The sequence below is a fragment of the Herpailurus yagouaroundi genome, unplaced genomic scaffold (assembly GCF_014898765.1).
Source record: "Herpailurus yagouaroundi ecotype Mexico unplaced genomic scaffold, PumYag 218, whole genome shotgun sequence".
Lineage (NCBI taxonomy): Eukaryota > Metazoa > Chordata > Mammalia > Carnivora > Felidae > Herpailurus > Herpailurus yagouaroundi.
In genome coordinates this window covers 5,275,926-5,298,338 of record NW_024412449.1, presented here as the reverse complement: position 1 = coordinate 5,298,338, position 22,413 = coordinate 5,275,926, and the positions used below count along the sequence as shown (strand labels likewise).

The window sequence follows — 22,413 nt, the reverse complement described above, 5'->3', positions numbered from 1 at the left end:
GTCTCCTTCTCTCTCAAAAATAAACATTAAAAATTTTTTTCTTTAATTTTTAAGTTCTGTAAGAATTGCTGTTTTAAAACCTCTCAAGGTAAGCACTCTAACCTATCAAAGTTTTAAACCTAATTCTTGCTTGTTATTTATACACAATAAACAATCTAAAAAATTTTATTTTCACTTTGAATAAAAATAGATTCTGCAGGTTTAATCAACTGGCTACACTAAATTTCACCAAGGTCCACTCCTCTGCTTTATCATCCTTGGAGAAGTCAATAATAAAGGACACCATGAAAAGATGTCTACGGAAATGTTAAACAAAAGTGCCCAACAGGTTTGCCAATGAAGAAAGAGCCAAACATAGAAAAAGGTAGAGAGGTGGTAGTCCAAGAGGCAGAGAAGGACAGCCCTCCTTCCTGCTCCTTCCCTGGTAACTAGGGTACAGAAAGTATACAAGGAATATCAAATCCAGAGAAGGGAACTGTAGGCTAATGGCCCCTGCGAGTGTGAGTGTGATGGAATCTCTCCCCTTCCTCTTTCTAGGTGGAAAGCGTGGAGAGAGAGGGCCTAGGAAGGTTAACTGAAAGCCCTTTTGCGCTCTAGGGAGACTCAGACAGGGTGGAAAGAGAAAGAGCAAGGACTTGGGCTGGCCCTGAGCTCAGGAGAGAACAAAACAGATAAGGGGAGCTCTTAGAAGTTTTCTTTTCATTCTCTAATCCTTTCCTCCCTAGGACAGGAAAGAGACCAAAAAATGCCCTGTGCCTAAGAGGTATACAAATCACCTGGGTGCAGTAAGGAGAAGGGAGCCCCAAAACTCTCAAGTACCCAATAAGGACTCCATCCTTCTCATTATCTCTTTAAGAAAGCTATTTGGGGACATGCAGATTAAAAAAGGTAGGAAGAACAAACATAGAATTTTTCCTCTATAGATAAAGAGGGAGAAGAGGAAAAGCTACAAAACCTTCATATGCAATTTGAGTTCAGCTGAAGAAATGATGTAGTGAATATTCTCCCTTCCCACACAAGAGTTTCCAATCTCTCCCCACCATTCCTGGGAGCCTGGTTCTAATCTAGGTGGAATGGCCTTACTTGGTGAGCTCATGGTCTGAGAGAAGCTGCTTCAGGTGTCTGGAAAGTAATTTTTTTTCCATTGACAATCGCACCCACGCTCTAGCCTTTCCCACATCAGTCTTGATTTCCCCGATGTTCTGGATGTGCCTGAAGGGAGAATAGAAAAAAGGAGATGGGGAGTGGGGTAAAAAATGAACTGACTACTAATACCTCCCCTGTAAAGTCAAGGAAGCCTGGTGAGAGCCCATCTCTCTTGTTCTCTAAATCCTCAGCTTCCATGTAGCTTTGCAGATAGGCTCACTACAATTTGGGGGGCTGAGGGGGAATAACACAGTTCTCAAAAAGCCAAGCTAACCCTGGAACTCTAAGGTCTTGTGGTATACTTACTCTGGTATAATTCGCCAAAACTGTCAGGAAACCCAACTGCTTGTATAGCTCTACAACAGCATCATGAAGCACAAGACCAATAAGGAGGGCTTCCTGGTTAACAGAGAGGCTATAGAAGCCCAAGTCACTGAGACCCTGCTATTTAAAGTAGACACCTGGGGTGCCCGGGTGGCTCAGTCCGACTCCAGCTCAGGTCATGATCTCATCATTCATGAGTTTGAGCTCCACATCGGGCTCTGTGCTGACAGCTCAGAGCCTGGAGCCTGTTTTGGATTCTGTGTCTCCCTCTCTCTGTATTCTACCCCCACTCACACTCTGTCTCTCCCTCTCTCAAAAGTAAATAAAGATTTAAAAAAATTTTTTTAATTAAAAAAAATAAAGTAGACACCTAAGGAGTAACTGAAAACAGGGTTTTAGTGGCTTATTATATATGAACCCAGACTGACCTCATATCCTGAATGAGGGAGACTCGCAGGGGAGACATGACTGAGCTGGCATCTGACTTCCTCCGTTCTGAATCAAGAAGTATTCCTAGAACAAAAAAGTTGTTCATGTCTCAAGAGACAGGATTATCCAAAGAGCTGATTACCCAAATTTGTACAGGAAATGGTTACTTTGGTAACACTTAGCATTTCATGAATATTTATTAAGTACGTACTAGGTATCAGATGTTATACTCTTACCCGTATTATCTCATTTAACCCTCTAATGTTAGATAGCCAAGGAAAGTATCACAGAGAAGGGAACTGATTCAGAGAACACTGCTTTGCCTCAGTCACCAAGTGGCAAAATCAGGACTGGAGGGAACACAGATCTTCTAGCTCCTAATCCAGCATGTTCTCATCACTAACCTATGGAAGCACTATTTCCATTTGGAGCTACTACTCATGTACTTGGTCTTGCCTCAAAATGTGCTACAAAAGAGCCAAACAAATGCGTAAAGAACATGTTCCAGAATGCTTAGGATCTCTAGACACAAGCATACCTCATTCTATTATGCTTTGCTTTACTGTGCTTCACAGATACTGTGTTTTTTGCAAATTGAAGGTCTGTGGCAACGCTGTGTCAAGCAAGTCTACTGGCACCATTTTTATTATCATTATTGTTATTTAATGTTTTTATTTATTTTTAAAAGAGAAAGGGAGAGAGCGGGGGAAGGGCAGGAAGAGATGGGGACAGAGGATCCTAAGCGGGCTCTGTGCTGACAGCAGAGTACCTGATGTGGGGCTCAAACTTGTGAACCATGAGATCATGACCTGAGCCAAAGTCGGGTGCTTAACCAACTGAGCCACCCAGGCACCCCTATTATTATTATTTTAGAGAGAGAGAGAGCACATGAGTGGGAAAGAGGGGCAGAGGGAGAGAGAGAATCCCAAGTAGGCTCCATGCTTAGTGCAGAGCCTGACACAGGGCTCAATCCCACAACCCTGGGATCATGACCTGAGCCAAAATCAAGAGACTCAAGACACTAACCAACTGAGCCACCCAGGTGCCCTGGCACCATTTTTCTAACAGCATTTGCTCACTTCATGTCTTTGTGTCACACTCTGGTAATTCTCACAATATGTCAAAAATTTTCATTGTCATTATATTTGTTATGGTGATCTGTGATCCATGACTATGACTTGCTGATAGCTCCAACTGATGGTTAGCATTGTTTTTAGCTATATTTTTAAATCAAGGTATATACATTTTTTAGACATAATGTTATTGCACACTTAACAGACTTCAGTGTAGCATTAATATAACTTTTATATGCAATGGGAAACCAAATAATTCACCTGACTCACTTCCTTATAATATTCAGTTTTTTTGTGGTAGTCTAGAACCAAACCCACGATATTTCTGAGGTATGCTTGTATATTTATATCCATATGTCTGGTCCAATACATAAAACATAGTATCTTCATCATTTAACTGTCGAGAATTTTTGGCTATATAGTCTATCCCTCAGCAGTAACTTCTATAGCCTTCCTGAGAAGAATTTTTGTTCTAATATCCAGAGAATAGATGAAAGAACTCCTCATCAAGCTGCTTAGGAAGCTCTTGTACCTGGTTTCCAGCCAACTATTCTCCCCACTTTCAGTGCTAGCTGAAGTCAATTAGCTCAAGAGGAAAGAAACCACGGAATTCATGCCTATCTCTTTACTTCCATTTGAACTGATCTTTACCATTAGGATAAGAACACCCAAGAAAAGTAAACAAACTTCCTGGCAGAGAGAAGAAAATGAAGGATGATGCAAAGGGGAGATGCTGCCAAGAAGTAAAGGAAGGAGGAGTATTGTCTTGGAAAGGGCACTACAGAATGAACACCACACCAGGAGACAAGAGGCCTGGCTCCTAATCTGGCCTCTTCCATGAATGCCCTGTGTGATCCTGAAAAAATTCAATTCCTCCTGGATCCCGGTTTCCTCCTCTTGTAAAATAAAGGGGCTGGACTAGATAATCTCTGGGGTCCCTGCCAACTCTAATATTTTTATTAAATTAGAAATGGAAAAAGAAGTGTTTAAGGGATCATTCACATCAGGCCTTGACTCTGAGGAACTCCAAGGTAGAACACATTGACAAACAGGCTCTCTTAACTGATAGATCATCTCAATGCCCATTTCAGAGAAATAAAACAAAAACCTATGAAGACAACCTATTTCAAACACAGGACACCAGTAACACACAAATTCACTGAAAACCTAAATTCATTTAAACACTGGCCTTGGGCGCCTGGGTGGCTCAGTCGGTTAAGCGGCCAACTTCGACTCAGGTCATGATCTTGCAGTCCGTGAGTTCTAGCCCCACGTCGGGCTCTGTGCTGACAGCTCAGAGCCTGAAGCCTGCTTCAGATTCTGTGTCTCCCTCTCTCTGACCCTCCCCTGTTCATGCTCTGTCTCTCCCTGTCTCAAAAATAAATAAACGTTAAAAAAGAAAATTTATAAACACTGGCCTTTTGCTGATATAAGTCACCTATCTCACTCATCAAAAGGGTATAGAGACAGGGACGCCTGGCTGGCTCAGTCAGTAGAGCATGCGACTCTCGATCTTAGGGTCACAAGTTTAAGCATCATGTTCGGTGTAGAATTTACTCAACAAAAAAAAAAGTATAGAAACACATCATGAAAGCAAACCCCACTGCTTTGGCATACTCTGTGGTCAGAGAGCCAAGTAGCTTAATATTTAAAAAAGAAAACATTCCAGACAAAGGCTTCATTGACCTGGAATAGTCTACCGCAGATGATCACTCCAGTGGGAGATGGGAAAATGGATGAAGGGGGCTCTCCCCAATGCTACAGAGACCAACTTACCTGAGGTACTGAGGCTTCCTGATGTGAGTTTTCTCTGCCGGTTTTCCTGATAATGTAACAGGTGGGACCACAAGGCTGATTTCCCCTGGAACCAACACAAGGGAGAAGAAACTCCTGTCAGTTAAAAAAAATTTTCTCTAATATTTATTTATTTTTAAGAGAGAGAGAGAGAGAAAGACAGAGAGCGCATGAGCGGGCGAGGGGCAAAGAGAGGGAGACATAGAATCCAAAGCAGGCTCCAGGCTCTGAGCTCTCAGCACAGAGCCCACGTGGGGCTCGAACCCATGAACTGTGACACCATGACCCGAACGAAGTTGGGTGCTGAACCGACTGAGCCACCCAGGTGCCCCGAAACTCCTGTCAGTTTAGATTTCAGAGGCCAAGGCATCCAGTGAACAGAGTCATAGATACAACATATAGATATGGGCTTTTAGTAAAAAATATCTGTACTATGTCTTATCTTGATGTACACCTAGTGCAACATATACAAATATATCCCCCTACTAAAATGCAGAGGAAATATAAAGAAGAATGGAAGGGAGAAAAGAGAAGTGGCCCACCACTTGAAACAGGAAGGAGGACATGGCCACACAGAATCTGTGAATGGGCCAGTTTATAAGAAAGAAAAAAAGCAAATAACCTATCAACTTCTGAGTTGGTTAAAGGCCAGCTTGGGTAGAGCATGATGGCTTTTGTACATAGGAGCTAATACCCAGTCTATAGGATTCCATGACAACTCCTGAGTTTCCTTAAATATTTAAAGGCATTATTGTCTTTAGTGTAGGCTGAGGAGAAGCTGTCACTAAGATGAAGATTTACTCTTGAAGGTAAAGTTGAAGAAGGCTGCAGGTACTTAACTACAGTCAGTGTAACAGAACCTTAGCATTTGGAAATGTAAAAGTTGCAGTTTAAACTAAGACATGTAGCAATTTGTCATTTTACCAAGGCACAGATTTGATTAGCATTTGCAAGCCTGATGTGAGGGAGCAATTTGCCTAGGTGGTGAGTGAGCCCAGCTGGCCATCCAGTAACTGTTTTGTCTTTTTCTAGCCATCCTGCAGTACACAGTGACCCTTGTATGTGACTTAAAAAAACACTTTATATCAGATTCATGGTAAATGTTTCTATATAGCTGACATAATATAAATGTAGTATTATGTTTGTTTTAGTAGTAGGATTTATTATAATAATTTTATAAATGACTTTAGTTCTGTATTTTAAAGAATAGTAATAATAATAGAAGTTACCATGTCTTGAGGCTTGCTATAAACTAAGTACTACATTAAATGTTCAAAATATATTTTATTCAATGCTCTCAACAATACTACAAGATAGGTAGCTCTATCCTCATTTTCTTTAGACAAGGTCAAATTGGGGATCAAAGATTAAGTAACATGTAAAAGATCACAGAGCTAGTAAGCAGAGTGTTGGGATTCAAGCTTCAATCTATCTAATATCAGAACCACTGCTATCAATAATGATGCTATACAGACTGTCTAAAAGAGATTTAACTTTTGAAGTTATACTTTCTGAAGAAAGTTTTATGCTCTCAAATGAATGCGAAGATTTTAAGGTCTCAAGATTTGTCCCTTGAGAATACTGAGTATTTATTTTGTTTCCATCCACCAACTTGATCTATCTTAGGAGAAAAAAGCAAGCATCTGAATGGAAGAAAAACCCTCATCTATAAATCAGCAAGTTGGTGACATAAACTTGCTGTATGTTTGGATATCCTACAAGATTTAACCAGCTTTAAAAAAAAAGAAAAGGAAAAAGATTTAGACAGTTTAAAACAAAACCGAACAATCATCATGGCATTTTTTTAAAAAACACAAGTTAAAACTAGAAACGACTATTTTTTTATTCATCAAAAAAACAAATATTTGGGGAAAAAATAATGTTTAACAACATCAGTGAGACTTACAACCCCTATACACTAACTGGTATATTAATACAATAAATATGAAAGACAATGCAAGAGCTTAAAATACTCACACTCTTTGATTTAATAATTCAACTTCTAGAAATCCATCCACTTATCCACCAAAACCATTAAAGTAGGCTCCTGAAAGGGACTTTGGCTTGTCACTTGTATCTCAGAATCTAGGAAGACCAGGAAGGCAGCCTCCCTTAACAGAATTGTGTGAATGTGACACACACTAAATATAGCTGGTCACCAGAGAGGCAATGATACTGAAGAGCCAAAGGCTAGAGCAACACCAGGCTGCCATGCCAGGAGGATGCCCTGGCTCACAGTGATTTTACTCACGAGGAGGGAGAGCAAAGGCAGGAGTGAGAGAGCAGCAGCTGGGCTGACGGGTCTTTCTAGTTCAGGAGACATGGATTATTCTTTTTCCTCTTTTGAAGAGGCTGATTGAGACTGCAAGGTTCAATTTAGCCTAACTACCCATTTGGGGTAGTTATATAGAGATAGCAAGATCTAAGTAGCACCAGATTCTCCAGGGATGTCATACACATGGAAGGTACGAAACAACCCCTTCTCACTTACCCCAAGGGCAGCAGTTACAAAACCAGTATGAAAAACCAAACCTCACCTCTTATTGTCAGAAGAATATACTAGAGAAGGATACACATCTCCTTGAAAAATGTCACTGAAAGCCAAAGAGAGCTGTGAAGATAACAGAGCTTAAGAGGACTTGCTGAAGGCAGCCCTGCGTGTAGACAGTTGTATGGCTAATAACAAAATTTAGAAAGCTAGCAGCAAAACCTGCTGTTTGGATTCTCTCTACTTTCTAAGTAGATAAAATAGGTAATTGATCAGTAAGGTGCCCTCAGAAGGGGACAGTAAAATCACCTTCTGAGAGTAAATTTGGTCACTGCATGATCATGCATAATCTGCATGATGGAGACCAGGTAACCAGGTTACAGCTTTTGGATTAGGACATAACCAAAGAATGTCTCAGCAGGAGAGAAACGCTCTACACACAAGCTAGCAAAGTAGAGGCCTAAGGAGGACATGCTGTTGAAACCCAACATAGATAGTCTTGGTCAATCCTCAGCTGAACATCCATGTGTCTTTGAGGGTATAAATGACCTGCCAAAAAAGCACATACCCTTGCTTCCCTCTGGTGACACTGTTAGTGCTTTACTTCTAGCACTCCAAATGCAGACTTCAGAACAAAATGGGACCTCAACTGAAAAGTCCCCATTATTTTGAACTAGTTTCTCACTAAACAAATAGCCCCTATCCATCCAAACTGAGAAGGGAATCAAATTGGCTCCAAAAGATATTCCTTATACTATGGGAATTTTTGCAGAATATGGCTACAAAGCCTCAGAGGACAGGTTTAGAACATGGTATGGTTATTAGTTCTTAAACTGCAGGAGAAGTCTCACTAATGCTCTAGAAATTTTTATGGCAAATATTAAAAAGTTTTGGTGGCGTATGTTTTACCAAAAAACTGAAGAGCTCAACTATAGTGCCAGGCTCGCTCAACTTCAAGGAAATTGATAAAATGATTATTTATATTCTATTCATTTGTTATAAAGAAAAGTAAAGAAACAAATTCTTCATGTAGAACCTAGCATAATAGCTTTCATATGTTATATACCTACCACACGCCAGGTTATTTGTATTATATCTAATTATCATAACCCTCAAAGGTAGACTTGATTAACTCTGTAGTATTGATAAAAAAAAATGAAACTCAAAAATCACAAGTTACTGGAAGTCATCCAGTGGATCTAAGATTCAAAAATCCCAGGCCTCCTGACTCCAAAGCCCATGGTGTTGCTATTATACTACAGGAATCTCAAAATTTTAGGAATTTGGTGATGCACAATTTTTAGCATTTAAAAAATTTTATAATCACATTATTGTTTATAATATTAAAAAATCAGAAATAATCTAAATGACTGGTAATAAAGGATTGATTCAAATATGGAAAATGTATACAGTGGATACAGTAACTAAAACTGAGATCTGAGAAGAGTAATGACCATAAACATTTACAAAGCACCTCCCACATTCCAGGCTCTGAGTTCAGTGCTTCACATGAACTATCTTAAATCCTCACAAGAATCCTATGGAGGTGGGTACTTTAAAAATTCCATCATATATAGGAAGAAACAGAAGCCTGGAAAAGCTACATTCTTGATCAGTCTTATAAAGTTATTAACTGGGAATCAAACCCATGTCTATCTGATTCCCAGTTTGAACTCTTAAACATTACAGTATCACCTAAAAATTAGATAAGGACACAGAAAAAATATTCTGAGGTTAAAAAAAGAAAAAGCAAGTTACAAAACATTATGTACAGTATGATCCCATCTAGATTTTTGTAAAAACAGTTTTACTGAGATATAATTCACGTTACCGTAAAATTCACACGTATAAAGTTATACAATTTTCTGTAAAAAAAAAAATCCAGTTTTTAGTACATTCACAGAGTTGTGCAACCATCACCACTACCTAATTTTAGAACATTGTCATCACCCAAAAAGAATTATCAGTCACTCCCTATTCCTCCTTCCCTCCTGCCTCTGACATCTCCTAATCTACTTTCTGACTACGAATTTGTCTATTCTGGACATTTTATATAAACAGGATCATACAATATGTGGTCTTTTGTGACTGACTTCTTTCACTTAGTATGTTGAACCATCTATCATCCTTCATTCCTTTTACTACTGAATTAAATTCCATTGTACAGACATACCACATTTAGTGTATCTATTCATCAACTGATGGACATTTGAATTGTTCTACTTCTGGTCTATTAGGAATAAGGCTGCTATGAACATTTGAGTACATGTTTTTATATGGACGTCATATTTCCATTTCTCTTGAGTACACAGCTAGAAGTGAACTTGCTGTATCATATGATAACACCATGTTTAACATTTTGAGGAACTGCCAGACTATGTTCCAAAGTGGCTGCACCATTCTACATTCCCACCAGCAATGTGTGAAGGTTCTAATTTTTCCACATCCTTACTAAACATGTTTTGTCTGTCTTTTTTTAGTTATCCTAGCGGATGTGAAAAGGTATCTCACTGTAGTTGAATTTTTAAATATACACTGTATATGGGTATATGTGCGTAGAAAAATGTCTTGAAGAACAGATGTAGTAAACTGTCTCTATACCCATAACAATGACAACTCCAGAAGGGCAGAGATCTTGGTCTGTTTTGTTTGCTTAGGTATCTCAAGTGCCTACAACAGTGCCGGACACTGTTGGCTCTCAAAAAAATAGTTGCAACATACTTACATATATTTTCTAATTTATCCATATTAAAACTGCTTTTGAAAAGATTTCAAGTTCTTTTCAAATTTAAAAATGTATAAAAATAAAAGTTGTCCATCTTAACCAAATACTCACTGTAGAGTATTCTGAAATAAGGAAATTCTCTGGTATTCAGCAGTAAAAATCAAACTTAGTGTCATTCAATCCTTTCTCAAATCTTTAGATAGTTAAGCTATCTGCATATAAAAGAAATGTTAATGACAGACCTTTTTCCACTGGGAATGTACAGTGAAGGACCTTTAGAGGACATCTGGTACTTAGGAGCTCCAAGTTCTCTCTTTTGTGTTCCATTTCCAGACTAGGGCTAGATGCCAAAAAGGATCTATCAATTTGGCCTTCAGCTCTATTCACAAAAAGGAAGATGCCACTCTAAAAATGTCTTCACAAACACACAGGTTTATGAAGCAAATTAAAAAAAAAAAATAGCTTGGATCATATTTATTTACTTATTAGTTTGTTTAGCTATTTCAAGTCTCACTCTACCATGCCATGCACCATTCTTCAAAGCCAGCCAGCTGGAGAAGTATGGGAAAGCTAGTCAGTGAAAACAGAAAGACAGTTTGCTCAGCAGGGAGAGTCTACACATTCCTTACCTGCTTTACTTGTAGCCCATGACTCCAGATCCTCTCTAGGAGGTCACAAAGGCTGGCAATCAAGGTGTTCTCCTCCACCCCTGTGATGTTCACCTCCCCGTGCCCTAGCTCCACAGCCTCTCGGCCCATTTTCTCCACCAGCATCCTCTTGGTCTACAAGGAATCAGTCAGCAGGATTAGATAACCCAGTGAGCAGGATCACGTGCAACTAGAGAGGGTTGTGGCCACCTGCACAGCACATCTGCTGGGCTGGGAAGGGCAAGATGAACAAGACCAAGAGACACAGTATATTTATTCTCCACCATGTACGTCAGGTTATGGTACATTCTTTAAAAGTTTAGTTATAGGGGCACCTGGGTAGCTCAGTTGGTTAAGCATCCAACTCCTGATTTTGACTCAGGTCATGATCTCACAGTTCAGGAGATCGAGCGCCAGGTTGGGCTCTGCACTGACAGCACAGATCCTGCTTGGGATTCTCTCTTCCTCTCACAGTAAATAAATAAATATATATATATTTTTTTTAATTTTTTTTTTTAACGTTTATTTATTTTTGAGACAGAGAGGCAGAGCATGAATGGGGGAGGGTCAGAGAGAGAGGGAGACACAGAATTGGAAGCAGGCTCCAGGCTCTGGGCCATCATCAGCCCAGAGCCCGACGCAGGGCTCGAACTCACAGACCATGAGATCGTGACCTGAGCTGAAGTCGGACGCTTAACCGACTGAGCCACCCAGGCGCCCTTATATTTTTAAAGTTTAGTTTCAAAGATAAGAAAACAGCAATCACTGTATGATCCTGGGCCTACTTCTTCTTTCTGTGATGTCCTCACTCTGGATTAAGTTTTTTCATTTATGAACTGAAAAAAGTTAAATAAAATTGGTCATGCTCACTTCTGAGATTCTCTGATTCTCATTGTTTAACTGAGCTTACCAAACAAACCTTCAAGTATTTAATGGTAGAAATACATCTGAAGTACCTGTCAAAGGGATCAAAAATTAAGGACAAATGATTTACTTTTAAGTAAAATTTCCAAATGCTTATTATAAAAAAACCAAAAAACACACACTGTGTAATGATCATTGCAACCTTTATTACTGTGTACCAGGCACTGTATTAAGCACTACAACTCTATGAGTAAGTATTATTATTGTTCCCAATTTACTAATAAGGAAACTGAGGTCAGAGAACTTAAGGAACTTGCCAAAATCACACAGCAAAGAAAGAGAAGATCTGGCCTCTGAATCTAACTCCGCATGAATACTGAGTTCAAGTCCTTAACTAACACTTACTTACTTATGTTATAAATTTGTGACATACAAAAATCTAAAGAACAGGAAGAAAATCACCCCTAATTCTGCCTTTCAGAAGCAACAATTCTTAATACTTTGGCATATTTCTTTCCAGTGTTGTTATTTTTAATACTTTTTCTGTAAAATATATCTCATATACCTGTATTATGTGTGTATGTATATGTATGCATGTGTATGTGTGTTATATATCACACACACTATTACAACCATCACCCAAATTAAGAAATGAAACACTGCCCATCCATATCTGAAGCGTTCCATGTGTCCTCTCTCATCACCTTCCCACTCTGGAAGTGCCTACTATCCTGACCTACACAACAGAACTATACAGAAAAGCAAAGAAATGCTTATCACCTATATTTGCATTGCTAAACAATGTAGTTTAGTTTTGCCTATATGTTTTCTTTTGTGATCTGCTTTTTCATTAAACTTTGTTTGTAAAATTCACACGCATTGATGGGTATAGCTATTGTCCATTTCCATCACTGTATAGCATTCCAACATATGAATATACTCACAATTTATTTATTAATTCTCTTACTGATTAGCATTTGGATTGTTTCCTGTTTGGGGATACTACGAAGAATGTTGTAAACTACTTGTACATACCTCCTGGGTTACACTGTTCTCTAGGGAAAAGATCTAGGAGAAGAATACTAGATAATGTTACACCGTTTTCCAAAGTGGTCACACTAATTTATACGTCCAACAGTATGAGAATTCCTGTTGCTCCACATGCTAACCAACATTTGGCACTGCTAGACGAATTATGTACATTTTTCTCTGCATGTTAACATCTCTGAAATTGGGATGTATTTCATAGTCATTGTGGACCAGACAGTGGACATAAAAAAGGTGTCACTGGCTAGGCAGGCACCTCAAAACTTGAGAATAAATGTCCTCAACTTGGAAAACAAAACTCAGAGACAAGAGAAAAGGCTTCTTTCAAGAAAGGTGGCATCACCTATGCTCTTAATAGCAGAGAAGACAACATTGTATGGAAAATAATGGATACCAATGGCTCAGAGTGAGCTGATTGAAGCTGTTTTTTTAAATACCTGAATTCAAAATATCAGTACTGATATATCCATCTAATTTGTGACTGCAATAATGTCTTCTGTAAAAGAAAGTATATTTGATTTCATTCTATAAATGACCGCCATTAACAAACTGAAGATGCAGGAAAATCTTTTTTCTACTGATGAATAAACAAGATGTAGTAGAGACCAAGCTAGTTGAATTGTCCTAAAAAGTATGGTACACCGACTTGGTTGAAAGTCTATTTTTATTAGAAACTACATTCATAACTAAAACATTAAAAACTAAGAATGATTATATTTTAATCCAACAATCCTTCTTCTGAGTATATATCCAAAAGAACTGAAATCAGAATCTCAAAGAGGTATCTGTACCTTATGATCATTGCCACATTATTCACAATAGCCAAGATATGGAAACAATTCAAGTGCTCAAGAACGAAATCCTGTCATTTGCAGCAACCTGGATGAACCAGGAGGACATTATGCTAAGTGAAACAGGCCAGTCATAAAAAGACAAATACTACATGATTCTACTTATATGAGGTATCTAAAATAGTCAAACTCACAGAAGCAAACAGAATGGTGGTTGCCAGAGGGGGAAAAGGGGGAAATAGGGAATTGTTGCTCTGTAGGTATAAAATTTCAGTATGTGAGATGAGTAAATTTTAGAGGTCTGCTGCACAACATAGCATCTATTATTTTTTTTTATTCCAGTATAGTTAACAGTATTATATTAATTTCAGGTGTGCAGTATAGTGATTCAACAATTCTACACATTACTCAGTGCTTGCTCATCACGGTAAGTATACTTTTAATTCACTTCACCTGTTTCACCTGTTCCCCCCACCCACCTTCCCTCTGGTAACCACCAGTTTGTTCTCCATAGTTATGAGTCTGTTTTTTGGTTTGTCTTTTTTCTTTGTTCGTTTCTTTCTTAAGTTCAACATATGAGTGAAATCATATGGTATTTGTCTTTCTCTGACTTCTTTCACTTAGCATTATACCCTCTAGATCCATTCATGTTATTGCAAATGGCAAGATTTCATTCTTTTTTATGGCTGAGTAATATTCTAGTGTGTGTGTGTGTGTGTGTGTGTATACATACATATATATATATATATATATATATATATGTATATATACACACACACCATTTCCTTATCCATTCATCTATTAATGAACCTTTGGGTTGCTTCCATAATTTGGCTATTGTAAATAATGCAGCTATGAACATAGAGGTACATATATTTTTTCGAATGAGTATGTTTTGAGTAAATACCCAGTAGTACAATTGCTGGATTATAGGGTAATTCTATTTTTAACTTTTTGAGGAACTTCCGTACTGTTTTCCACAGTGGCTGCACCAGTTTGCATTCCCACCAAGAGGGCATGAGGGTTCCTTTTTTTCCACATCCTTGCCAACTACTTGGGTGTTTCTTGAGTTTTTTATTTTAGCCATTCTAACAGGTATGAGGTGATATCTCATTGTGGTTTTGATTTGTATTTCCCTGATGATGAGTGATGTTGAGCATCTTTTCATATGTCTGTTGGCCATCTGTATGTTTTCTTTGGAAAAATGTCTGTTTATGCCTTCTGCCCATTTTTAATTGAATTATTTGTTTTATTGGTGTTGAGTTGTATATGTTCTTTACATATTCTAGCCCTGTATCAGATGTCATTTGCAAATTATCTTCTCCCATTCAGTATGTTGTTACCTTTCAGTTTTGTTAACTGTTTCCTTTATTGTACAGAAGATTTTTATTTTGATGTAGTCCCAATAGTATTTTTGCTTTTGTTTCCCTTGCTTCAAGAAATATATCTAGAAAGATGTTGCTATGGCCAATGCCAGAGAAATTTCTGCCTGTGCTCTCTTTCAGTTTTATGGTTTCAGGTTTCACATTTTGATACTTAATCCATTTTGAGTTTATTTTTGTGTATAGTGTAAGAAAGTAGTCTAGTTTCATTCTTTTGCATATAGCTGTCCAATTTTCCCAATAGTATTTGTTGAAGAGACTTTTTCCCATTCCATATTCATGCCTCCTTTGTCAAAGATTAGTTGACCATATAGTCATGGGTTTATTTCTGGGCTCTCTATTCTGTTCCATTTACCTATGTGTCTATTTTTTTTTTAACACAGTACCTATTATTAACAATAGATTATTGGGCACTTCACAATATGTTAAGAGACAGATCTCATGTTAAGTATACTTACCCACAGAAACAAACAAAAACCAAAAAAATAACACAAGGAAATTTTTGGAAACAATAGATAAGTTTAGCATCTTGACTGTGGTTGATATTATCATGGGTGTATACGTATGTCTAAACTTGTCAAAATGTATACATTAAAATATGTGTGTAATTTTTTTGTGTTTCAAGTATACCTCAAAAAAACCTTTAAAATATTACTGTCTGTAGAATTGAGAAAAATATCCCAACAACACACTTTGGCCTGGCACACAGTAGGCACTCAGTAAATTCTTGTATCTAAATAATGAGACCACTTCTATCAAATTAAAACAGAGAGGCAAAAACATTTTCATGTGTGTAAGACTAATCAGTTGAAGACAATTCAACTATAAGGGTTTTATATAAATAGTATAAGATGTCTAAAATTGAAAACTGTATCTATCTTTCAGCTTTAAAAAATACATGTTAATATCAAGCAAAGTGTGCTTGCTCTCTATTAATGGTATATTTATTTAAAGCAAATACACCTAATTCTAAGTTAACAGAATCTCAACATCAGTAGTATCCCATTATATTAACAATATTTTTAAAGCCAAGAAAGAGTGATCAGGGCCAAGATGTGTCTCCCCGTGGCTGCCAAGGGAAACAACACACACACACACACACACACACACACACACACACACACACACAAAACCATGGCTCACCTTGTTGCGGCACTCCTTCAGCAGGCCCTCTACAAACTTCCAGTTGGTTTGAGCAATCACTGACGGGGAGAGGTTGGACAATTTGGGCTGGCGGATGGTGCTGCCCATATTTCTGGCTTCCTGGATGTACTTCTACAGCAAACAGAAAAATCAAAAGCTCTTTGTGTCTACGCACACAAACCACGGGTGACCAGTACTAATGAGAGCCTGAAGAGGGCACTATTACCACCTGCACTTTCTTATTGTCTCTTTCCTATGCTCAAAGTTGGGAGTGGCAAGTTTAAAACACAACTCTTGCAGCAAAGAGAAAAACAGACAACATGAGTTCTGTTTTCTTTGATGTAAGGCATTCCATGAGTACTGTAATTACCTTTGCTTTAATGATAGAAGAGGTAAAAAAAAAAAAAACACATGGTTAACACAGAGCTAACACATGGCTGCAACATGTATAGTTCAATGTACAAACCCACCCAAATTTCAGAGTACTACTGAGAAAATCATTTTCTCCAACAAGCTGAAAGGAATTTAACTCCTCTGCCCATTTCAAAGGTATCTACCCTTACTATCATAAAGTATAGCCTTGCTAAATTAGAGCCTAGAAAAGAAGACTGCACATTTAATAGAAGACTGCACATTTAAAATAATAACTGCATTTTCCACTTTTCTACAATGTGCTGGTGATTTTCCATATACTATTTTTTTAAGTTTATTTATTTATTTTGAGAGAGAGAGAACAGGGGACGGGCAGAGAGACAGAGGGAGAGAGAGAAAATCCCAAGCAGGCTCTGCGCTGCCAGTGCAGAGCCCAACACGGGGCTCAAACTCACAAATGATGAGATCATGACCTGAGCCGAAATCAAGAGTCCAATCTTAACCAACTGAGCCACCCAGAGGCCCCACTATTTGTTTTAACATAGAACCCACTGACATCCTCTCAGTATCTCAAGTTCACAACCAATATTTTTACCCCAGACTTTATTCCAGTAGTACAATTGTGTCCATTCTACCTTCTGGTCCCTCAATCTGCTCCTACTACCAACCCCCAAGGTTAGGCTTCAATTCTCTCACCTGGACTACCTGCCTCCTAGTTTGTTACCTACCTCCTGTACCTCCTTACTCCAAAATATTCAGCCTACAGCCTCCATTACAAGAAAAATACCAAGTGTTTGATCCTGCATTTATTTCTTCCACTTGACTGCTCTTTGTCTCTCAAAACCCTATCATCCTCCCAGACTTAAAGAGATGATGGCTCTATCAGTCTTGTTGAATAATACCCCAGGTAGAACTGACCTCTGCTTTCTCTAATCAGTGATCAAACACTGACTTGCCTCTCATAGGATCCTTCCAAAAGACTATTCTACTAAAGTTATTTGTGTATCTGACTTTGTTCCCTAATAAACTGGTATCCCTGAGGACAAGTCTATCTCCTTCTCATCTTTATATTTCAAAGTGCTTATTACAACGATTGGACCAAGTAAACATGCTCAATAAACACTGTTGAAAGAATATGGAGGTGAGATGGAAGACCCAGGGGACACTTCTAAAATAACACCAATACTCAACACTTCATTTCCACCCTCACACAAACAAAAACTCTAAGCACAAGGATGCCTGCGTGGCTCAGTCGGTTGAGCACCTGACTCTTGATTTTGGCTCAGGTCATGATTTCACAGTTTGTGAGATCCAGCCCTGTGTTGGGCTCTGCACTGCCAGTGCAAAGCCTGCCTGGGTTTCTCTCTCTCCCTCCCCATCTTTTTCTGGGGGGCGCGCGCGGGAAAGGAAACAAAAAAAAATAAAAAAAAAAAAAAAACAATGCTAAGCACAATCATATCCTATAAATCAGCAGTTAAAAATTCATAGCCAGGGTTGCCTGGGTGACTCAGTCAGTTAAGCGTCCAACACTTGACTTCAGTTCAAAACATAACCTCACAGTTCGTGAGTTCAAGCCCCACATAGGGCTCTGCACTGAGGACAGAGCCTGCTTGGGATTCTGTCTCCCACTCTCTGCCCTCCCCCAACCCCCTTTCTCTCAAAAATAAATAAGCCTTTTTTAAAACTTCATCGCCATACCTTGCAATTCTAATTTATTCCTTTAAAAAACAGCAAAGACAAAATAGTATTTATTTTCCAATTCACTGAGGTGTCAGACTAATATGAAAACAATATGCTTTAATAGGTTTTAAATATATAAAATGCATGGGGCGCCTGGGTGGCGCAGTCGGTTAAGCGTCTGACTTCAGCCAGGTCACGATCTCGCGTTCTGTGAGTTCGAGCCCTGCGTCAGGATCTGGGCTGATGGCTCAGAGCCTGGAGCCTGTTTCCGATTCTGTGTCTCCCTCTCTCTCTGCCCCTCCCCCATTCATGCTCTGTCTCTCTCTGTCCCAAAAATAAATAAACGTTGGAAAAAAAAATGTATAAAATGCAAATTGCAGGTTCTTTTCTCAAAGAGAAGTTCCTGAAATAGGTTTCTGAAGGTGAAGCCCCATTTTTACAACTTCTCTGCAACTAAGGCAGGGTCTCCATCCTGAGGTTTAGAAGTAGAAACTTCACTGGGAACGAGTTATAGGAGAGCTGAGAAACTCAGCTGGTAAACTCAGGTCAATTCAGGAATCCCCAATCCCCAGGCACCTAATGATAACATTCCTCTCTTTTGCTTCTCTAAGAAAAAAAGTCAAGATTATTGGTTTTAGGGGTGCCTGGATGGCTCAGCCGGTTAAGCGACCAACTTTGGCTCAGGTCATGATCTTGGTCCGTGAGTTTGAGCCCCCTGTCGTGCTCTATGCTGACAGCTCAGAGCCTGTAGCCTGCTTCAGATTCTGTGCCTCTCTCTCTCTGCCCCCCTCATACGCTCGCTCTCTCTCTCAAAAAATGAATAAACATTTAAAAAAATTTTAAAGAAAAGATTATCTGTTTTAAATTAATATACACAAAAAATAGAAAAGTCCCCCATACCCGTTTCAGAAATTCACAGCATTAACCCAAGTTCAGCTTTTCTTCCTTCTCACTTTAATAGAATTAACTTTTTTCTACCATATTACACACACACACACACACACATACACACACATACAAAGTCTCACAAATTTTAAAAGAATTTCTTCCAAATCTCAGACTCTTATTTCTGAGTTTTCCTGTCACACTCCCCAGGGAGCATATGCATGACTGAGTACTGAAAGGACAGTGAAAGCCTGGACATTACTCCTGATTGGGCTGCAAACAGGGCCTGGCTCAGGGAGAGGACCTACTAGTGGTCACTTGCAAAACATCATATATCCTAGATTTGTCATAACCAAGGCCCAGTATCAGGTATCGGGAACTAACCCTAGTATTAACCCATCTTTATGGGAGAGATCACTACTAAGACATTTGAATCAGATCAGAGGTCATGAAAATGGGAAAGAGAAGTAGAGTGTAGAATAGTCAAGAGCCACTGTTTGTCACCCTTAAGATGTCTTACCTCTCTCTGGTCATTATCTAAACGCAGGTGTTCTGTGTGCTGCTTCTGCCTATCTTTCCGCCTCCACTGAGCAGGGGCATTCCTTTTTGTCCACCTGACAGAATCCAAGCAGGCAATTATGAACATTGCACTAAGAAAGTAAGGTCAGGTTATGTCTAGGGAATAACGTTGGGCATGGGAAAAATACCTAACAGTCAACAGAGATAGCTCAGAGACCTTGAGGAAAAGTAGCTGAGAGCTCAGTGACTGGGCAAGAAAGAGAAAACTCCCCAGGGGAACATAGACAAATCTCTCTTAAAACACATGTAAAAACTTCACATGCAGACCCAAAACTATACTCCTTCTCTGTCTGGGCTTGACACACTCATCTACAAAAGTAACTAAAAAAGAGCAACCCCACTAAGGTATCTACTTTTGGTTCAGACTCCAATTATTTCAACCACCACTTATTAAAGACAATGCTAGCTAGCTAGGTGTGGTATGGGATTTAGTTGAGAGATGACTGCAAGCTATCTGTAGTCTGGCTTTTTGTAGCTTCTGGGCATGTGGAGCTATCCCAATTTGCAGAGTAGAGACAGGAGCGAATTATACTTTGTCACCTGTATTCTTGTTCAAACAAATGAACAACCTGGATGGTCTGGGTCATCTTCATATTTACTTTACAAAATTCCAGGGATCTTCCACAAGCTCAGGCCCTGATATGGGAGAACCCTCATCACTGTGGTTAGGGAGCTGGATAAGAGAATCCCTGGGGTTGACTCACTTGTTGCTGGCTGGCCCAGTGGAAAGCACATCAGACTGCAACTTAGGGAAAAAGCCTGGCTCATATTTCCCTTGTCCAATCTTCATGTCAAGTAAATGGGGGTGAATCGCAGTATGGTCAATTTTTGCCAGACGCAGTTCAATTGCTTTCTCTGAATGAGAACAACAAAAAATAAGTCAAACATTTTCTAAAATACACCATATTCTGAACCATAAGTTTCAATACATTTAAGATAATTTGAATCATACAATTATGTCCTCTAACCACAATTATCAATAATAGCATCTTGAAACTAAATAGCATGCTTCTATATAACTCATGGGTTAAAAAAGAAACCAAAAGAGAAATAAAGTTTGAAACTGAAGCAATACGAAAACACAAAATATCAGAATACGTAATTAAAATATTACTTGAGAGGAGATTTACAGCAATAAATGTCTATTTTAGAAAAGAAAGTTCTCAAAACTACTGACCTCAGCTTCCACCTTAAGAAACCAGAAAAGGACATGGACATTAAATCCAGAGTAAATACAAGAAAGGAAACAAAGGCCAGGGTAAAGTCAATGAAAGAGAGAGAAAATTAATAAATCCAAACAATGGTTCTTTTAGAAGATCAGTAAAACTAATGTAAAATGTTGGACTAATTAGCATAAAAAGAAAAAGACACAAATTAACAGTGTCAGGAATGAGAGAGGTAACATTGTTACAGATTCTATAGATATTAACAACAGAATATTACAAATAATTTAATGTCAACAAATTTAACAATAGGTTAAATGGAGAAATTCCTAGAAAAACACAAACCACAAAAGCTCACTCAAGAAGAAATAGATAATCTGAATAGCCCTATATATGTTTTAAAAATTGAATTTGCTGCTGCTCGGGATTCTCTCTCTTCCTCTCTCTCTGCCCCTCCTTCTCTATCTCTCTCTCTCAAAATAAATAAATAAACATTTCTTAAAAATCTTGTGGCAACTGGGTGGCTCAATCAGTTGAGCATCCAACTCCTGATTTCAGCTCAGGTCTGATCTCACATTTTGTGAGATGGAGCCCCACACTGGGCTCTGTGCTGACAGTATGGAGCCTGCTTGGGATTCTCTTTCTCCCTCTTTCTGCCCCTCCCCTTGCTTGTGCTCTCTCTCCCTGAATGAATAAACAATAAATAAATAAATAAATAAATAAATAAATAAATAAATAAACACAAACAAACAAACAAACAAACAAACAAATAGCTTTATAAAGCCTTCCCACAAAAAAACTCTGGGTCCAGATGACTTCAGTGATGAATTCTACCAAATCTCTAAAGAAGAAATAATCCAAGAAACTGAAGAGAAGAAAAATAATAGTTCCCAACTTATTCTTAGAAGCCAGCATTATCCTGATACAAAATCAGACCAAGACATGTACCAATAGCCCTCATGAACACAGATGCAAAAATTCTATAAACAAATTTTTGGTAAATCTAATCCAATAATATACAAAAAGGATAATATGTCATGACCAAATACAGTTTCTCTCAGGAATGTAAGTTGATTTACATATTCAAAAATCAATGCATATCACTCACCAAATTAAAAAACCAATTCTAATAACCATATAATTACCTCAATAGGTGCACAAAAAGCATCTGACAACATACAACATCCACTTCTGATAAAAACTCTCAGCAAACTAGTAACAGAAGCAAACACCAACCAATAAAAGATATCCCTTGAAAAACTTACAGCTAACATCATACTTAACGGCGAATACTTTCCCCCCAAATCAAGAATAGACAACACTGCCCATTATCACCATATCTGTCTCACACTATAGTAAAGGTTCTAGCCAGTGCAATAAGACAAGATAAACAAATAAAAGGTATCTGGATTGGAAAGGAAAAAGTAAAACTATCATTATTTGCAGGCAATATTATCTATGTATAAAATTGGCTAGATGTACAGAAAGCAATTAGAAAAAAGTATGGTATGGTTGCAAGGCACACATCAACATACAAAACTCTATTGTATTTCTATCTATTTGCAATGAACAATGAGAAATTAAAATTTTACAATATCATTTAAAATAACATCTCAAAAAATGATACACTTAAAAGATAAATCTGACAAAAGATACGCAAAACTTGCACACCGAAAACTATATAACACTCTTGAAAGAAACTAAAGGTCTAAATAAATGGAGAGGTATGCTGTGTTCATGGAACATAAGACTCAGTAATGTTAAGGCATCAATTCTCCCTAAATTCGTCTACAGATTCAAGGCAATTTCAATAGAAAGAAAGAAAGAAAAAGAAAGAAAGAAAGAAAGAAAGAAAGAAAGAAAGAAAGAAAGAAAGAAAGA

At 38.3% G+C, this 22,413-nt stretch overlaps 1 protein-coding gene across 5 annotated transcripts in view; it reads right to left on the bottom strand.

Moving 5' to 3' along the window:
- Positions 1-22,413, bottom strand: part of DENND5A (DENN domain containing 5A) — a 118,608-nt gene that overhangs the window by 10,529 nt on the left and 85,666 nt on the right. For all 5 annotated transcript variants that reach the window (XM_040456924.1, XM_040456926.1, XM_040456922.1 and 2 more), the window contains 7 exons: positions 20,074-20,224; positions 19,311-19,404; positions 15,854-15,985; positions 10,609-10,761; positions 4,749-4,833; positions 1,899-1,983; positions 1,084-1,212 (listed from right to left, as the gene is read on the bottom strand). In XM_040456924.1, coding sequence (XP_040312858.1) covers positions 1,084-1,212; positions 1,899-1,983; positions 4,749-4,833; positions 10,609-10,761; positions 15,854-15,985; positions 19,311-19,404; positions 20,074-20,224 — 829 coding nt within the window. The remainder of the gene's footprint in view (positions 1-1,083; positions 1,213-1,898; positions 1,984-4,748; positions 4,834-10,608; positions 10,762-15,853; positions 15,986-19,310; positions 19,405-20,073; positions 20,225-22,413) is intronic.